This window comes from Neopelma chrysocephalum, unplaced genomic scaffold (genome assembly GCF_003984885.1).
Source record: "Neopelma chrysocephalum unplaced genomic scaffold, ASM398488v2 Primary Assembly neopelma1_43, whole genome shotgun sequence".
Lineage (NCBI taxonomy): Eukaryota > Metazoa > Chordata > Aves > Passeriformes > Pipridae > Neopelma > Neopelma chrysocephalum.
The window spans coordinates 15,035,536-15,054,594 of record NW_020897702.1 but is presented as its reverse complement, the minus strand read 5'-3'; the positions used below and the strand labels follow the sequence as shown (position 1 = coordinate 15,054,594).

The 19,059-nt window shown below is 35.2% G+C and overlaps 1 protein-coding gene across 5 annotated transcripts in view; it reads left to right on the top strand.

Annotated features, from left to right (window-relative positions):
* The window catches only part of DEUP1 (deuterosome assembly protein 1), a 43,308-nt gene that overhangs the window by 11,806 nt on the left and 12,443 nt on the right, over positions 1-19,059 (top strand). For 4 of the 5 annotated variants that reach the window (XM_027677441.1, XM_027677442.1, XM_027677444.1 and 1 more), the window contains 9 exons: positions 1,495-1,629; positions 4,540-4,647; positions 5,935-6,009; positions 7,094-7,306; positions 11,969-12,114; positions 12,712-12,817; positions 14,446-14,643; positions 15,644-15,730; positions 18,263-18,462. In XM_027677441.1, the coding sequence (XP_027533242.1) occupies positions 1,495-1,629; positions 4,540-4,647; positions 5,935-6,009; positions 7,094-7,306; positions 11,969-12,114; positions 12,712-12,817; positions 14,446-14,643; positions 15,644-15,730; positions 18,263-18,462 (1,268 nt within the window). The remainder of the gene's footprint in view (positions 1-1,494; positions 1,630-4,539; positions 4,648-5,934; positions 6,010-7,093; positions 7,307-11,968; positions 12,115-12,711; positions 12,818-14,445; positions 14,644-15,643; positions 15,731-18,262; positions 18,463-19,059) is intronic. The other variant, XM_027677443.1, reaches the window with a different exon arrangement.

The following is a 19,059-nucleotide window of genomic DNA, read 5'->3' as shown; positions in this document are numbered from 1 at the left end:
CTCCAATGCTGCCTCCAACCCTGGCTTAGCCAGGGCTGTGGGCCGCAGGGCCCCCCTTCCCCCTGGAGGGGAAAAAAGGGGGCCCTGCCACCCCTGGGCCTTCTCACACCCACACACTCACACAGCAGCAGACACAGCAGCAGCCAGACAGACTGATTGCCAACAACTTCTGCCGGTTGTGTATATATGATTTTTCACAGGAGTGAACAAAACGAGCAGTGATCGTCCCTCCAGGGGAGACTGCCCTGGCACCCAATCACCTCTAGGCCCCCCGGCTCCCAGGGGGGCAATTTTCAAACCATGACACTGTCCCATATTATGATTCCCAAGTTCATCTCAAATGTCTCTAGGAAGTTTACATACAATTTTTTTACTTCAGTTTCTGTATCTTTTCTAGACTTCTTTGGCCATCTTTGTTATCTGCACAAACCTCATTGTTCAGTCCGTGTTGATTCAACAGGATTCCTTTCCATTTCCAATTACTTCCTTGGAAGTAATTTCTTTTCCAAACAGTAGTTCACTTTGAGCAGTTAACAAAAATATGAGATTTTATGGATTTTGTTTGGTTATACAAAGAACTTTATGTTAGAGTCAGAATTTTTAAAGTCATATATACCTGAATTTAAAGGAACTTATCTACAAGAGACACAATCAGTAGTTACAGTTATGAGGTTCTTTTCTATTCAACATTCTTCACAAAGTTCTTTTGCTCAGCTTTCCTTAAAACTATATTTTTAGTGTTTCCTTTGTCAATATCCTTGGGTTTGCTTTTTTTTTCCAAAAACAAATGTACATATCCCTACCAGACAATGTCAGTTTTCTGTATCAAACCTTTTAACAGCCACTAGAGAGACCCTTTGCTTGTGCAGTAGAATGAACTGGTTGATCAGACCAGCTATTTTTCTGAAGGGGCTGGTACTTCCCTTGGTACCTTCCCTTCTCTACCTCTACCTCCTTTCCTCTGAGTCCTTAGTTGGATCAGTAGGCAGCGTCTTTTGTCTGTTTAGCGTCTAATTCTGTGAGACACTCTGCGGTAATTAACGATTCCAGCAGAATGCAATCATCACACATGTAACATTTCCACAATTTTCACTATAAGAAAGAAACATGCAAGTTTAAAGTAAAGTTTAATGATAATCTGTCATTCTTACTAGTGAAGCATCCTTTAAAAATGTCAACACAAGATGGCAGTAAACAAGTATAGAACATTCCATATAAACATTATAAAGGAAGTGACTCTATGGGTAACTGCTATGAAGAACTTCAGCAGAGTTAAGTAGCTGTCAAATGAACCTATTCAGTTAGTTAACATTTATGTGAGAGCTTAGTCTTGTTCATCTATAATAGATTAACTTTATTAATTGATTTTTTGTTACATTGATTAAACATTTAGAATGCTGAAGCTGCAGTTGGTGTTTCTAGTTTAAAGAAAACTTTGGCCATGTGGTCATCTTTGATAGAATTTTTCATGTTCAACTCTGGTTTTGTTTTTAGTTTTCAAAGTTGACACATAGTTATGAAAAGCTACAGTCACATCAGCTAAAACACAAAAAGGTCAACAGTAGAGAAAAATGTGAGGAAAGCCTAGTGACATCATCTGACCCAAGAAATTTGTACAAGAAACTGGAGGTAAGAATACTTTGTTATTATATTCTAATTTTAATATCCCTTTAGAACTAATCTGTGATTTATAGTTGTAAGCTTTAATTTTCTCATAATTCTACAAAATTATATAATTTTCTTGCTTTGGCAAGAAAGATGCATAGTTTAATATTAATATTAATTTTTTCTAAGAGTAACTATAAACAAATGTTACTGTTTTCCTGATTAGTATATGTGTATATGTGGATTATATGATCTCTTGAGGCATCAGACCTTTTACATATGCAGAGTACTGTCACATAATACCTACCATTAATTTAAGTTTTATAAACCTCAGGACAACCTTGACCATGTTGGGTTACATAGAAAAAAAAGATTTAGGTTTGGAAAACTGCTTGTTGCACATATATCTTGACAGCACCCATGTAGCTGAGACAATCCACAACCTTGACCTCAGTGCCTGGTTTCCCAAGGTAATGCCTGAGGAAGGATTAGGCTCTTAAAAATACATGCCACAGAATCCAGCATACTGATTTGGGGACTAGATAATAGGTGCTGAGAACAGAATCCAGTCACATTTCCTATCCCTTTGGACACAGAATGCATTGTAGTGGACCTGTTCTTGGATACAGGATGATACTTATTTCTGATCATAATTCCCAGCCTTAACTTCTCAGAGTTACAGTTTACTTTACAATCTGTGGAATAATCAAATGTTTATTGGACCAGCAGAAAAGTTAGGCAACACAGAGAACTGGCATGTAGAGAGTGTGCCTGGAAGTGGTGGCTTCTCCCCAAATACTTGTCTGGCTTCATTCACTGGTGCAGAAACTGGTATCCAGTCTCAGTTCTTATAACTGAGTGATATAATATCTAGCTGTGCTAATTTTTGCTGCTTCTTTTTTGCTTACCCAATAAATTTGCTGGTATTCTGTGCAAAGTGAAGCAACTTCAAAAGGAAGAATTCCAGAGCCTGTTAAAAAATAACATGTTTGTTGGGTAGAAAATGAACATGAGAAGATTCTACTTCAGATTCTGTCTGGAAGGATTATGAAACTGTCTTCCACATATGGGAAGAACAGTCTAACCTGTAATCTGATGAAGCATAGGAAAATCACAAAAAAAATTTGTATTTTCTCTGGCCATCCTCTATAAAGAGCATAATAAAGTAGTATATGCTTAGAGTGCTTACCAAACTCGGTCCTGTAGGTAAAGCAAGCAGAGGAATATCAATTGAAAGTGAGAGCTAGTTGCCTAGCTGCTAAGCATTGGAAAGATTTACATGTTTATGATGTAGATTTATGATGCAGATGATGTGGACACTGAGAATTTATGATCAAAAAATTACGCTGTAGTAGATTTCAAGTACTTTCGTACTTTAACTGTAATTAAGCAAGGTTTTAGGGTCTTTATTTTGGACTTGTCTGTCTTTTATGTTCTTCTATAAGGTACAGGATTAACTTCTGCAACCTTCAGGTGACTGCACCCACACAGATATCCTGGACACATTGTAGTTCTTCATGATGTTGCTGTCTCTTCCACATGGAAGTTCTTACCATCAGAAAAGCTACTACAATTTGGACTGCAGCATAGCTGCCAACAGCTGCTACTACAAGAATAATAAATCTATCACTGTCTAAATATATCACTGCTGTGAAACTGTCTGATCGAGCTAATTTGAGACTAACCTTATTCAAGATTAAAATTTGAAAATAATGTAAGACAATGCTGTAATTTGATTAATTATGCAGTATGAAAAATAAGTGCTTGGAATATATTTAGCAAATTCTAGTATTCAGGAAATAATTACTGTGTTGAAAATCTACTAAGCTCAGCAGTAAGACCTTGAACCTGAAGTCCTCATTAAGTAGTCTGAAACTCCATTTGTATCATGTTTTATAAAATAGAAAGATATTTATTGTTTTAAATGCCAAAGCAGATATTAGGAAAGCTATGAAATAAGATTTGTATTAATCTGTGTTGAAAAGCATTCAATTTTGTTTCCATAGAAAAAAAATCTTATTTTTTAAATTTGGGGAATATGCCAGTTTAGGTTAATTATAAAACATCATCTGTCTTTTTGGAACAACATTTCCATTGTGAAAAAGGACATTCTCATAACAGTTTATTAGTTTTCACTGTATAAAGGATTATACTGTTATTTTGCTAACTTTTCAAACTAAAAGAGCAACAGCTCTAGTAACTGGAGTTCTCCTGCTTATTTTGTAGTATACTGCCTTTAACATGTGAACATATAAGACCTGGTATGATCTAAAAGCAAATTCAAATATTCTATAAATATGAATGTAAGTGCAAATACAAAACCAGTATTAGATAAATCTGATGTAATAGAATTAAACAGTTTTTTGTTTAAACTAGGTGAACTCAGAACCCAAAGCAGCCATTGCAAAGAGGGCGAGAAGTAAAATTTATTCAAGGTAGCTGCTGACCCATCTGTTACAGAAAAATAAGAAGGCAAAAAGCAAGCACTCAAAACATGTGTCTGAATATTAAGGATTTGATTCCCTCTTGATTACTCTGCTTGATATAACTTTAAAGTCACAGGAACAACCATTCAATAAAATGAATATATTATGGTAATAGCCTAATACCTACAGCAATTGTTTAAAATATTTTATATATTTTATAATTTCTATAGTTTTATAATATATTTTATAATTTTTATTCAGGGATTATGTTCACCATCCATTTTTGTCAGATTAATATCCCTTAAGACTGGATTTTTTTCTGGTGGGGATGACTGGATGGCTGGTTTATATAATTGTTATTATTTTCTTCTTTCCAAAATTATGGAAAGATTGTGTATTAATTAAAAAACTAAATTTTTTTTAGAACTATACAAATTGCAAAAATATTTAGATTAAGGAAAAGAGATATTTTCCCTATGTTTTCTACTCTTGTTTTTCTGTCTTTCAGGAATTTAAATTGAGAGAAGGGGATAAGAATGGGACAATCTGCCAAAATTTTCCTGTTTATTTGGATGCTCAACAAAAATTATTGTCTGAGAAATATAATTTATTTCAGGTAAAAGTCCTACCTTCCTGCTCTAGGAAGAAAATGAACTGTTTGCTCAGCTAGAACTTATTTTAACTTAATTAAAAAAAATTAATCTTAGAGTGAATCTGATAATGCATGTCTATATTGGTCATTAATATATTGCATTAGGTAAGGCAGGCCCATACTGGAAGATCTAATGATACATACAGTTATTTTACTTTAATTTTCTCATGTAAATGAGAAAATGAATAAGTATCATGATGAAAATTACAACATTTCTAAAAAAAACCCCAAAACCTAACAAAAAACCTGCAAAATCCAGTGAATATTCCTTTTTTACTTTTAAAGTATATTGTGGAGATACTTTTATCTTCTCTGCAATTTACTGATATGCAATTAATTATGACAAGTTATTTAAAAAGTTTCTTACCAAGTAGTACGTGCCATGATTATGTTGACTCAAATATAAAGTTCCTTCCAATCTGTTAGCCTTCATTTTTTTGAAGATCATAAATATATACTAATACCGTTTATGCAGAAAAATGAATTTTCATATACTACTCCAGAATCACTCTTGGAGTTGTTTGCTGGATCACTTAACCCTTTTTTTAACATATTTTTCAGCTTTCTAGTTATGATTCAGTCCTTGGTTGACTTTGTGATTCTTTTCTACTTGCCAATTTGCTCATTACTTTTTTTATATATAGCCTATTGATCCAGCATATTTTAATTTTTTTAATTCCTTCCAATCCAGAACTAAATGTTGATTTAATGATGTCTTGATGATCTATCTTGCACTAAAAAAAAAGAAAAAGAAAATAACTCACAAATTGCCTGGGCCAAAAGACACCTTGAAAATTAAGTAAGGGGAAGCCAATTATGTTGCTGACTGGTAATTCCCTTTTCCACTGTTACTAAGCTCATTGGATCTTAATCTAGTGAAACTTTTTCTTAACGATTCCTATGAGAATCTTTACTCATATCCAGAGTTTCCAAGAATGACAATTAAGTTTTGGGTTTAGCTGCTGAGAGAATTATATTCCAACTACTGAACTTCTGTACAAATGTGTTAAAAGACCAAGTCTTTGACTAGACAAAACTATTGACTGATACATATTGATTATATAGTTAGACAAGTAAAAATAAAGTACTCAGAGTGATCATTCGCATTTTTCTGTTGAAGCTCTCATTGCCAAGAGTGAACTTTCTTTGAAGACAATTTTCTTCACAACTGTAACAGAACACCTGTTCTGATGGATTGTTACCCCTTAACTGTTTCAAAAATGTTAATTGTTCCTGTGTCTTTGGCTCAAGTTGCTCTTTTGTGAGGTCTCTGATTGCCAGTTGGAGTCTTGCACTATATTTTTCTCAGGATGTATTGACAATTTGGTTTGTCAGAGTCCATAACTTAGATGTCAAAGGGACCTTATTTTGTTATCTATAGGAATGAAACTGCAAATTTCTTTTGGCTTTTTATTTGATATGCAGCCAATGATCCATTCTGCTTAGGTTCTCAGCCAACACAAATTACAGGAACATAGTCAATAACATCAAAAGCTGTCTAAAGCATGACTTCTTGCAGTCCTTGTCAGTGAAATATGGTATTTGTAACCCTATTTATTTTTACAATATATTTTCTTGCTCAGCTTGGTGTCTGCACATGATATATGATTTTCAGATCATATTTTGTTGTCATTTTTCAACTAATTTTCAGTCTTCTGAAAGATTAGTACTGCTTGTTAATCTCCCAGTAGAGGAGTCCATGTGGATAGTTTTTTAAACAGCAAAAACGGTTACCATAGTAATTATGCTTCTTCACAATGCCTGTGAATTCAGAAATAGTGGCAAAACCAGTTTTCTGAAGTTTTGGTTTTAGGATTTTAATTAGCACAAGAAACTGAATGAAGTGTAAAATTCTACAGAATGTGCAAATAATTCTTCCCCAGGTTTAAGGATAATGGTCTCAAAGAAGTACAGTTCCTGTTGTAACTGAGCTGTTTATACATGAACTATGTAATGCTAGCCCCCTAGTCAAAGGTTAATATGTATCCTGAGGCGCACACACACGCAACAACTCCTACTGACTTCAATGAATCAAAGAGGAACATTTCTCTCAAATTATTTTCTATAGGCAACTGCTTTGAGTAGGTCATCATAATCACCTTTTTCACATTTGAGGATCATTAACATTAAGTCATAGGAAAATACACAGCACAGGAGAAAAAATCCTTGAAAAAATTCTATGCCCTTGAAGGTTTCTGAAACATATTTTTACTGAGGGCAAGGAACATGAGACCAAAAAAAAAGGAAGTATCCTTTAGAGAAGTAGTTAAAACTGTGTCAATTGTGCCACCTTTTCTAAGCAAATACTGGTGAAGATGTAAATAGCTTTATGATTTCAGTACTAACGGTTTCGTCCTAGCAATTTACATATAATTATTGAATTAATCTAAAATATTTTCTTGCTTTATAGAAGCAGACCCAGAATTATCAATTCCAAATACAAAATAAGAAAAAAACCCAAGAAGAGGTAATTACCTATGCCCAGCCTGAAAGTGAAAAGGATGATTTGATTATTGAAAAACTAAAGGCAACTGTGAATGAAATAGCAAGGAACAAGAATAAACTTGAAGAGGAAAATCTGAAGCTCCGTGAAGATCTGAAAGTGTACCAAAACCAGTGCCAGGTAGTAATAGTTTTTCATGGTAACTGTGGAATTAATGCTGGAAAATTAATTACTTAGGAGTATACTTTTAAAAGTTGTATTGAGATGCCTACATAAAAGATCTGTACATTAGGTGTATTCTTTGCAGGAACACAATGATCTGTGAAAAGTATGATTTTTTTTTAGTAAATCAGAAATAGGTTTGATTTGTAGTAGTATATTTTTTCTTGTCTGTTTATCTAGGGTTTTATAACTTTCCTATATCCATAGCATCTCCAGGAACTTAGCCTAGTTCACTTGGTTCCTTGTATTCAAATGACTTCTATGAAATCTCTTTATCTGATTTATACCTTGTTGCACACTGTGCCATATAGCTAGTAAATAAGTATATAGAGAAGTGTACAGTATACTTTGTTATTTTTGAGGGGAGATTTGCAGTCAATGAATTTTTAAGTTGCTCTCCATGTAAAGAACCATTCGTTTTTACCTTACCCCTAGTTTACTGTTTTTCAGCATAGCACTGACCTATGAAGACAGCCATTTGTGCCTCTTCTTTTGGTCTTGGTACATGAGTTCTGACAAGATTGAGATAATACAAGATCTTTACAGCCTTTTTTATTAGCTGTGTGTGAAACAAATTGGGAATGAGATTTTCGTTGCTATTTTTTTCTGGTAGCATATATCATTTATGCTTTTGCTTATTTATTTAAGCACTTCTAGGTTCAGTAATATATTGAATGGCCTCTATTAACTTCAGCTCTTTCTGGAGAAAGATCCATTTCTGCTTATAGACAGCCTCGCAGAGTTATAACAGCATATGCAATAAACTTTATAGGAATTAGCGTATATGTGGCAGAGGTTAATTTCAGATGTTGTCTGAACAGCCAATTCATGTCATTTGCACACTAGTTCACTGAGTCTTTTGCATTATACAAGTTATTGGTATACCAGCAAAACCTCTGTTTTGGTGCCTGTTAAAAAGCCTGCCACCAAAAGCAGTGGTACTAATATACAGAGTGGAACAAACCACGGCATTTGGAGCAAGTGGATAGATGCTGTAAGATGGAGAGAGTAGAAGTCAGAAAATCTTCAAACAGGAGGAATTTTGGAATCCTGAAGAAAATACAGGAGGTGTAGGAAGCACTGAAGATGTTTTAAGTAGAAGTGGAGATAGATGTACATAACATTGTTACCTAAGGGGCAGAAAGTTGCAGAATAACTGTTGGTGGTGTGGAACACTGCTGTATTAGAAAAACTGCATTCGGAAATAGCTGCATAAGGTAAACACTGATGTAATGTCAATTTATAGTGAAAAGGGGTAGCTCAGAGGAAATATTTTTTTAAGGAATGTTTGTATGAGAAAGAAGGAAGTGTGAGGGCTGCTGTCAGCCAGAAACAGTAAGCAGGTTTGCATGAAGGAGAGCTAGGTGGAGGATGGGAATAGTTGAACATGATATAGGTAAAGGAGGAAGCAGTTGATGGGAATCCTGGTGTGAAGAAGTCTGATGGCAATGAAAGCAAGACATTTATTGTGCCTCATATATCCTCTATGCCTATGACCATTTCATTTGTGCTGCTAAATACTTCTTTCACACTATTAATTAGCAAGTGATAAAGTGAAATATATGGAAGACCAGTTTGTTGGCTGTACAGAAAATACGAAGTTTAGAAAATCCAAATGGACACTGCAGTCTATTTCTCTACCTTATGAATTATCTGACAAACTTATCTGCAGCCATACATGGGAGGCAGTCTGAAAACATCACACAGGGGGCTTGGTTCTTGAAAAGTCTGCATTAAACTGCTAGACACTAATTTACATAGAAACACATCATATAATTGTATTTAAAATGTTGAACAGTGCGTTGGCATTGGGAAGGGTTTGGTAGTTGGGGTGCTCCAGGGTTGGCCTCTGTGAGAAGCTGCTACAAACTTTCCCTGTGTCTGACAGAACAAGTGCCAGCTGGCTCCAAGATGGACCCACCACTGGGCAAGGCCAAGCCCATCAGCCATAAACACCTTGGGGATAACATATTTAAGGAGGGAAAAAGAGCCCTGCACAACTACAGTCAGGAGGAAGGAGTGAGAATATGTGAGAGAAAAAGCCCCGCAGACCCACAGTCAGTGCAGAAGGAGGGGGAGGAGGTGCTCCAGGTGCCAGAGCAGAGATTCCCCTGCAGCCCATGGTGCAGACCATGGAGAGGCAGCTGTGTCCCTGCAGCCCAGGGAGGCTCATGGTAGAGCAGAGATCCACCTGCAGCCCCTGGAGGACCCCATGCCAGAGTAGGTGGATGTCCAAAGGAGGCTGTGGCACCATAGGAAACCTGTGCTGGAGCAAGCTCCTGGCAGGATGTGTGACCCCATGGAGAGTGGAATCCACACTGGAGTGGGTTTTGTGGCAGCACTTGTAACTCCACAGTGGGGGACTCACTCTGGAGTAGCCTGTTCCTGAAGAACTGCACCTCATGGAAGGGACCCACACTGGAGCAGTTCGTGAAGAACTGCAGCCCATGGGAAGGACTCACAGGAAACGTTTGTGGAGAACTATCTCCTGTGGGAGGGATCCCACACTGGAGCAGGGGAAGAGTGTAAAGAGTCCTCTCCTTGAGGAGATTTATTTTTTATTTCTCATTATCCTGCTCTGATTTGATTGTCAATAAATTAATTTCCCCAAGTTGAGTCTGTTCTGCCCATGGCGGTAACTGGTGAGTGATCTCTCCCTGCCCTTATCTTGACCCACAAGCCTTTCTCTCATGTCACTCCCCTGTCCAGCTGGGGAGGGCAGTGATAGAGTGGCTGTGGTGGGCACCCGGCATCCAGTCAGGGTCAACCCCCCACAAAACAGCACTGAATAGAACTAGAGCTGATCAGGAGATTTTTGAGGTTTCGTTTTGGTATCAAGCGAGCCAAGCTAGTCAAAGTAAAACTTTTCACAGAAGAAAAGAGAAGGTTTGGCAAATTTTTCAACTTGAAATAGACTCTTTATAAGTTGCCTTTTATTTGATGTTCTCTAAACAAAACCTGAAGTTTTCTGATTCAAAATTAATTTTAATTTTGGTGTTTTAACCAGATGCAATAAATATTTTCTAAAATAATAAGTGGTGTATATATGTATTTTTTAAGTGATATGTGAAACAGTGAAACTCTTGGCCTGAAGGACTGTTTCAATTATTATTGCAACTGCTGCTGTGACTGCTGTTCTTCCTGCTACTATTATAATTCAAAGAAGAAAATACAATTTATGTAAATATGTACGATGACTACAGTCCGCCAAAGACAATATGACTTCTGCCTGACAATTGTGCAAAATTCATTTCCTTTATCCACCCCAGAATGAAATCAGAGGGGTAACTGTCTCCCAGGTTCATATATTATAAAATAATTGTGGCTATTTCTTGAATGTTGAAGTCATGAAGATGATAATAAGCAAGTCTTGCAGACAATTTTAACAGTTCATTAAGCTTTATTTCACCTGCATATGTCCCAACTTGCATTTCAGTGTTTAAAAAAGCTCTCTTGGCCTTAATGTAACAAAGGATAAGATGAATTAATCCATATATACAGCCCTTGCAAAAAAAAACCAGCAACGTAAAAGCACTTCATATCTGTCTTCAGCAGCCCTTTCAGCCAGAAGAAAACCACAGGCTTCTTGAAAGGAAGGTCATTCTCATATGAGGCTCTAAGGAAAATAAACTTTTGAAGTTCTTTCTTGCAGTGTCATTTCTGGATTCCAGTTGTCTTTTGAAACTTCAAAGGCTTGGCTTTATTTTTGTTTTTAAAGATGGAAACTATGTTCAAATAAAATTAAGAAATTATGAGAAATACTAATGTTTTCAGTGCAATGGTTTTAAAGGTAAAGGATCAACCTCCTTGGAAAAATCCTTTTTTTTTAATCTGGAACATGCTTTTCGATCTTAGGTGACAAGAAATAAATATTCTCTGGATATTATTATTGCAAGAACTGATTATTATTGCTACTTTTTTTATTCGTGGGTTATATTTCCAAGTCCTTGTCTTTAATATGTTTTCAGTATATTTTTGTGGAATTCTGATTTTTTCTTTGAAGTTCATATTTTATTATGCCAAATGTAACATGTCTTCAGGTTGTCTATCACATTATCAATCAGAAATTAGAAGTAAAGCAGAGATATGATTTGTCAAGTCCCTAAGAAAAATCTTTTTGTGATTTTTTGAAAATTTTGTGATGTTCATTTAAATAAGCAATTAATACCATGCAGATGGACCTAGTTTTGGAGATGATTTCTATAGCATTGTACTTTTCAAGCTTATAAATTTGGAAATACCGTTAAGAAAAAAAAAGGAAGCTACTTATGGTACTAATTCCTGCATGTGAAACATGTTCTATGATGCTGCTAAAACAAGCAAACTATGTATTTTAGATGTATTTAGTACAATAAAGAACTTCTGAATGATGTTTCCTATGATAGTTTCAGAAACAGATGCATTGGAACATTGCAAGAGCTAAAGAATATTCCGCATCTGATTTTTAGATGAGATTTCTGAAGAAGGAAACTGACAGGAAAGCAATACCTTTTTCAGAAATTGAAATCATGTATGTCCTTTCATTTAAATTATACAGGTCTTGAATACAATGTGTTCCAATATAGCATTTTAAGGTGTCTAATTTTATTTAACTGTTTATGCATTTGTTTGTTTCTTTAGAATATGGAGGCAGACGTTTCAGAAATGAGACATGAGCTGGAGTCACGGGACAGTCTCTGGAGAAGGATGCAGCTGGAATGCCAGCAGTTGCATACAGAATTATTGAAAATCAAAGAGTACAAAGATACGCAGGAAATTCAAATGAAGTATGTATGTTGAAGACAGTATTTAAATTAACAAGTTCTTCTGAGCTAATAACTTTTTCCTTCATTTTATTTACATTAACTCTGTTTAAAAAGATACTCTGGATTCGAATATCAGATCCTAAACAATTTTAGGCTGAGCATTTTCATTGGTAATTATATATGACAAGATTTCAGGCAGTGGATGCAGACTTTGTTAAAAGGCTTTAATGATGCTGAGATCTTTACAAATCAACGCATTTCATATATTTCTACCAATGTGTTTACAGTCTTTCATTTTCTCAGCATTAAAACACCTTGGAAATAACCTCCTTTGAATAAAATGTTTGTGTTTTTATGGTTTGTCTAATCTGCTGTAGCCATTTGAGATTATATGAAATACCAGTCTACAAGAGCTTTCAGGATTATTTCTGTATATACTTACAGTGTCCTGAACCTCTAGACATCTCCCACCTGGTTTAGGCCAAATGTTGGTTGTGGTTTGTTTTTTTTCATCAGCAAGCAGGTGTTCCACAGTGCTAAACTGGGGAAAGGATACTGTAGGGTAAAGAGTATTGAACGTTCTGCTTGTTTCATGTTTTGTTTATTTCTTGTTTAAAGGCATCAATCATCTCCTGTTCAACTTACTGAGCAACTAGAAAATAAAAACACTGAGTTATTACTATTTGCAGAAAGTCAAGAACGCCAACAAGAAGAGCTAAACAAGGTATTTCCAGATCTTAACCGCAGTGTAGGATTTTTAGAAGAGAGGAGGGTATGTGGATACACAGAAGAGAGCAGGAGAATACACTGTAGGTTTAGGAGAGCATGGAGGTTTCATATGTGAAAAAGATTTCATATATGGTTGCTTTTCTGGAGGTATTTATGTAGATGTAAAACTGACATTCTGATTCCCGTGCAGTAACTACCTACATCTTTGAAATAATGGGAGAGAGCATGCCTAAGCATTGCTGTGATTCAGATAATGCCATGCAACTAATAAAACCTGCAAGGCTATGAGTAATTAATAGCCTATAGGAGGTAAGTTGTAGCTTGTAGGTGGTCTCATGATATGCAAACACATCAACTGATACAAGTTAGTACAGCAGATACCCACACGACTAAGCTTAATCAGGTACCTGCTATGCAGTCTAGGGCAGAGCGCTTTAGTTTGAACCACGCATCACATTGCATAGCACATTTCAGAAGCACTGTGAGCAAGCAGCCATGGCATGGCACTGTGGAATGGCGGATGCCTTGGCAGGCCAAAATACTTTGAATGTAGAGGATGCTCAGAACTCATCTAACAGGCATGTCGTGGTTTTGCTGAGTAGCAATGTGAGCAAGAGTCACAGAATCACAGAATTGTTTAGGTTGAAAGGGACCTCTGGAGATCATCTAATTCAACACCTCTGCCAAGGCAAGGTCACCTAGAGTGGATTACACAGGAATGCACCCAGGTGGGTTTTGAATGTCTCTGTTTCGATGCAGCTGACTTGGATGCTGGAATTTTGGCATGACAATCGTGATCAAGCTCTTAGGTTTTTTGCATTTACATATTTTTGTTTAAAATTCTAATATTTCTGTGCAGTTTCCATAAATAAAAATGAAATGCCATCTGTTACTCATTGCGCACAGTACTGCAAGGAATTAAAATGGGTTTAAGGGTTGTTAGGCTGGTGTTTGTAGTTTTGTTTCTTAGACAATAAAAAAAAATCTATCAGCACTAAACTGTTGGTTGTAGTAGAAAGATTATGAAAACAACCTTTGTGTTGATACTTTGAAGAACTCTGCACAGGAGACACTGCAGAAAGTTTGACCTTAAATTTTATATGTAATGGCAGGAAAATTTCTCATGAAGTGATTTACCATATATACTCTTTATTTCTAACATAGTTTCTTATTAAAGAGTCTCTAGATCAATTTATTTATATTGCTCCTGAGTTAATTTAGGTTTCATTAAACTTATTTTAAACTAACTTAGGAGCAATATAAATAAATCATACTTAAGCTTATTGAATGGATATTTTCTTGCATATTTACCATAAATTTCAATATTTTATTTTTATTACTTTCTTTTAAAACATTAATTGAAATATGTTATATTTTGTTCATTGATAATACTAAATATGCAAATGAAAGTACAAGAGAAGTGTTAAAAAAAGATGTAAAAATAAATAAAGCTCTGTGCACTGACTCATGAAGATGTTTTCTTTTACAATCTCAAAATCTCTGATTCAGTTAGAAGAGTTGGTGTCTTGGAAGCAACAGCAAAAAAAGTCACTGATAAGTAGCAAGTGATGCGATGATATTTACTGCACAACATTTTTTCTTTTTGAAATGTATTTGCTACAGATAAGAAACCACATTTATCGAGAGGAGCAGTCCCATTGCTCTGAGGGGGAAAGAATGAAGACAGAAATCTCTGACCTGACAGAGGAGCTTCATCAGAAGGAGATCACTATAGCAACTATCATGGAGAAAGCTACTCTTCTGGAAAGACAGTTAAAAATGGAGTTAGAGACAAAAGATAAATTGTTAGCAAAACAACAGGTATGCAAGCAGGCAAAACCATCTTACATCATTTTACTCCACGCTATTGATAATGACATTCATTATTGGTGAAAAAAAGACATTGCATTTCTCATGTAGTTTTCATCAGTAGTGCTGTAATATCTGTGTAGTATTACTAAAGCAGCCAAATTGACACTGGAATACAAAAGCACTAGTAAATGTCAACTGTACATCCAAATTGCAGTTTTTTCTTACTAGATTTCAACATGCAAAAGATCTTGAAAACTTCCAAGTTGTGGTTATTATATGTGCTTTATCACTAGAACTGTTTATTTGATTATCTAGAAAGTTTCTAATTTTTAGTGTTATATAAAGCTCTTTGAAGAATGTTACAAATCTGCATAGAAAATTCTTGTAATTTTAGAGCTGGAAACTCTTAAGATGACAGTGTTTTAATGGCAAATTACAGTTTTAAAAACAAATATGTTATCTTCATTATTTAGTTGGTAAACCAAAAAAACCTTTATATTTATAGGTTTCTGGTTGACTCTGGGTTTTCTGAGAGGGTCACTACATATTGAAAATTGTGATTAATGTAATAGTTTACTTTTGACAATAGGAAAGTTAGTGTTTGGGGAAGATTAGAGATGTCTATTAGTGTGTGGCACTCTTTACTAGGTCACATTCCTGATCATATCACTAAAAGAATAGATGTCATTTCTAGGCATCATGACTAGGATTTCATTCAGTTTCTATGACCTGTAAAATCTGTCCCTCTTTGTATCTCATAACCGCATGTGAACTTCCTTTTTTTCATAAGTCTTTACTTCTTTCAAAAAGGTAAATAAAATCAGAGACATTCGTAAATCTTCTATAGATGGCTTAATGCTTCTTTCTGCTTTATTGTTGCTATATTTAAAAATATTATAGTAAGTGTTGTTACTAAATTAAATAAATTAAACTGAAATATCTATATTCATTGTTATTCGAGTTAACAGTAATATTCTTGTATTTAACTAAGAATTTAATCTTTTCCTAGTTATTGGAATTCCAATACCAAGTTATCAAATCTGAAAACACACATCTAAAAGGGATGGTGGAAAACCAGGAGCATGAAAGTTGCATGGTAATTTTTTTTAATATATGAAATATGGAGAACAGTTATGTATACTTACTGTAAATGTAGATTGAGACCATGGCAGATTTAGACATTTCTGGCTTGCATAAAGTAAATAAATAAAAATAAGGTGTGCAACATAATCAGAACCAAGTGGTGTTCACGCACAGCATGAAGATGGTTATAGCTAGGAGTAGTTTCTACCTTAATTGTATTAAACAATAAGCTAAATTTTTCAATAACTGTCTAGACACTAAACAGTTTCTGGGAGCCTATTTTTTTGTAAGTGTTGTCACTTGTTTAAGTTTAGATAGTCATCCTCATAGACACAAAAATATGCCCCTTTTAATATTTTATACCTTTGTTCATATGTCATTTACCTAACAGTGTAGAAAACTGACACATTTTGCTCCACCCAACTTATTTTCAGAGTTTAGTATTTGTTTCTCTCCAAACAGGGGATGTTTAAAATTTAATTCATAAAAAGTGTGCCATAAGGTTATGTAGAACTTTAGTTTATAAAGATACCTGCTGCCTACCACAAAAACTTCAAAACACCCCCTGCTTACAGAACATCTGCAGCTACTCTATCTATCATTAAAAAAAAAACAAACACTGGAATGTTGTTTGTAAGTACTGAGGTAAATACATTTTGGGGGGATTTGTAGCCTGTTAATTGTCTTACTGTATCTGACAAATGCATGAAAGAATGTCACGTATATCCACACCCTTAAAATAGCATATATATCTGTCAGTGATTTCTTACCTATATATACATATACTCTACTATGGATATATGTGTATTTATATATGATATATTATTGTGGAAAAAAAGATGGATGTGTGCATGCATGTCTAGCTCTTCTCTACAGTGATACTCTCCTTGAAGATTGAGAAGAGCTGTCTGACAAGAATCCTTGGACGCCTCACGTGTTTTTTAAATTTTAGCAGTAAAATCCAGTTACTACATACACCAAGGTCAATATACATTTCAGTGGATTTGTGGACTTAATAATTCTTTCCTGCTTTACTAAAGTATTGTGAGGATCTAAAGAATAAAGATTGTGAAAAATTTGATATTCAGATTGTGAAATATTTGATATTCAGATTCCAGGAATTGGGGAGATTTTTATGGATGCATTTGTGCTGTACGGTGGAGCACTACACAGACCTCTCAGACTTGTGTCAGCCTAAGTCAGTATGGTGTAATGCATCATCAGGCAGGGTTACTTTCAGGGTTTAGATTTCCAAAGAAATGTAGCTGTGCCAGCTCAGTTTTGGGGTTACATGCCATTGTAACTTAACTGCTGATTCTAGATCTATTACTGTTTGGATGAGTTAGCGCTCTCCTTCTTCCTCTGTTCTGCCACTCCTCCCACTTGCAAGACATAGCTGAGCCCCTGCTCCCCCATCGTTACAAAAAATATTAATTTTTCTTATACTTTCTAGCATTTCTATTCCAGCTTGGCTCATAAGTTTCCCTTAAAAGTAGCTAAGTAAGGCAAGGTTCACAGGAAGAGGTGGCATCAAACCAGTTAATGCAAGGAATAGACAAGGTTTGAGGTGCAGGAGCGCAGTTTTGCTAGCAGCATACTAAGAACCAAACCTGTAATACTCATGAGTTACCGGGTTCCAAAGGAATAAGGTAAATCTAGAAATATATGAAAGAACAACTTAATAAAATGCAAGGGGTTTTAGTGTTTTGTATGCAATCTGATAAACATTTTGAGAATTTCCTGTTGATGACAGTATACTGTTTTGGCAAATAGATTACACAATTGAATGCAGTAGTCTGCAGAGACATAGTTCCAAAATAGCTAGCTCAGGTGTGCAGCATAGGCTTCATGGAATAAGTAACGGGAGAAAAAAAGAGCAGAGTGTCCTGGCTAGACAACTTCCAGAGCTAATCTCCATTGTCTCTTCTTGGTATCCTAGTGGATCGGCTCTAGCCCCTGGTCACAGTGCACATTGAGTATTTTGACTTGTATGCCACATGGGCTGACCCAGTGAGAAGCAGGGTTTAGTAACAGACAAAATGCACTGTGCTAATGTGGCTTTACTTTACTGCCTCTGAAACTGAAGGTGACTATCTCAACACAGGTATTAAATTGTGCCTGTGCACATACCCTCTATCTATTATAGTAATGAACTTCTCTAATTTTTCTTGTTATTTTTGGACGAATTGTTACTGGAGGGAGCAATACAGTCTGCAGCTATAGCTGTTATGGTTGCTTTTATGTCATCAGTTTTGTAAAGCAAGCGATGAATTTACAACAATAATATTTTGAATGCATGTTTATTGAGAAATTTTAATTTGTTTTATTGTGTTATAGAGGCTGTTTTTCTTTCATTTTCATTTATCTACAGTAATTCTTTTTTCTGGAGGCAATTATCTTGGTTTGCTCTAAATGTTGCGTGATTATGTATGTTATCTAGGTCTTTCTTTAGCATGGAACATTGTTTTGTGTTTGCTTGTTAAAAATACACCCATTTATTGTGGAAAAAATAACTACGTAATGATGGTTTTATCTCTTTTCACAGAATATAGATTTATGTAACAAAGAACATGGAAATTTCACAGCTTCTGTTCACAAAACGAAACATGAGAATTTAAGACTAGAAAATAGTTTTGCTAAACTACAAAATGACAGAGAAATATCAATACTGGGTTGCACAGATACATATGGAGAAACAGAGCACAACTACCAAATCCGTTCAAAGATGCAAGAAGAGGAAGAGAGGTAATGATTAGATTGTGTACATATATCAAACTTCCTGTAAGTGTTTTGGAAGCATCTATTTGGGTAAAATTGTTAAGTTTTTTCTGTTTCTGTTCATTCAGAACTCCCACCAACATAAATATCAGACCTAGTTAGTATATTTGTAAGCAGTTCCTACATTTTTCTGGGTGGCTGATGGAATTTGGCAATAAATGAAGTTCCAGAAATGTTTTATCCCTATTTTAGTATTTACCACATGAAACAACTTTAAAAACTTTTCATGTGCTGCTCAAGTTATCCTAAGTTCCAGGTTTTGCAAAACAGGACAAACGGTATTTTTACTGCCAAAAAAAAACAAGACAAGGAAAGAATATAAAAACCAACATGAGAGGTACACTGCTCCATGGGAGGTTATCTTAATAAGCAGTTTGAACTACAACCCCTGCTAAAAAGGTTGGTGTCCCCTGCTAAAAAGGTTGGTGTCCCTCCAGTTTAATTTGTTGGAAGTTTCATTAAATATATTTTAATGCCTTGTCTGGTTTTGGTGTTCCGGGGTGACCTGATTTTTAAAAGAAACATAATTTCAGATGCCCTGAGTAAGTAATTACTACAGTAAAC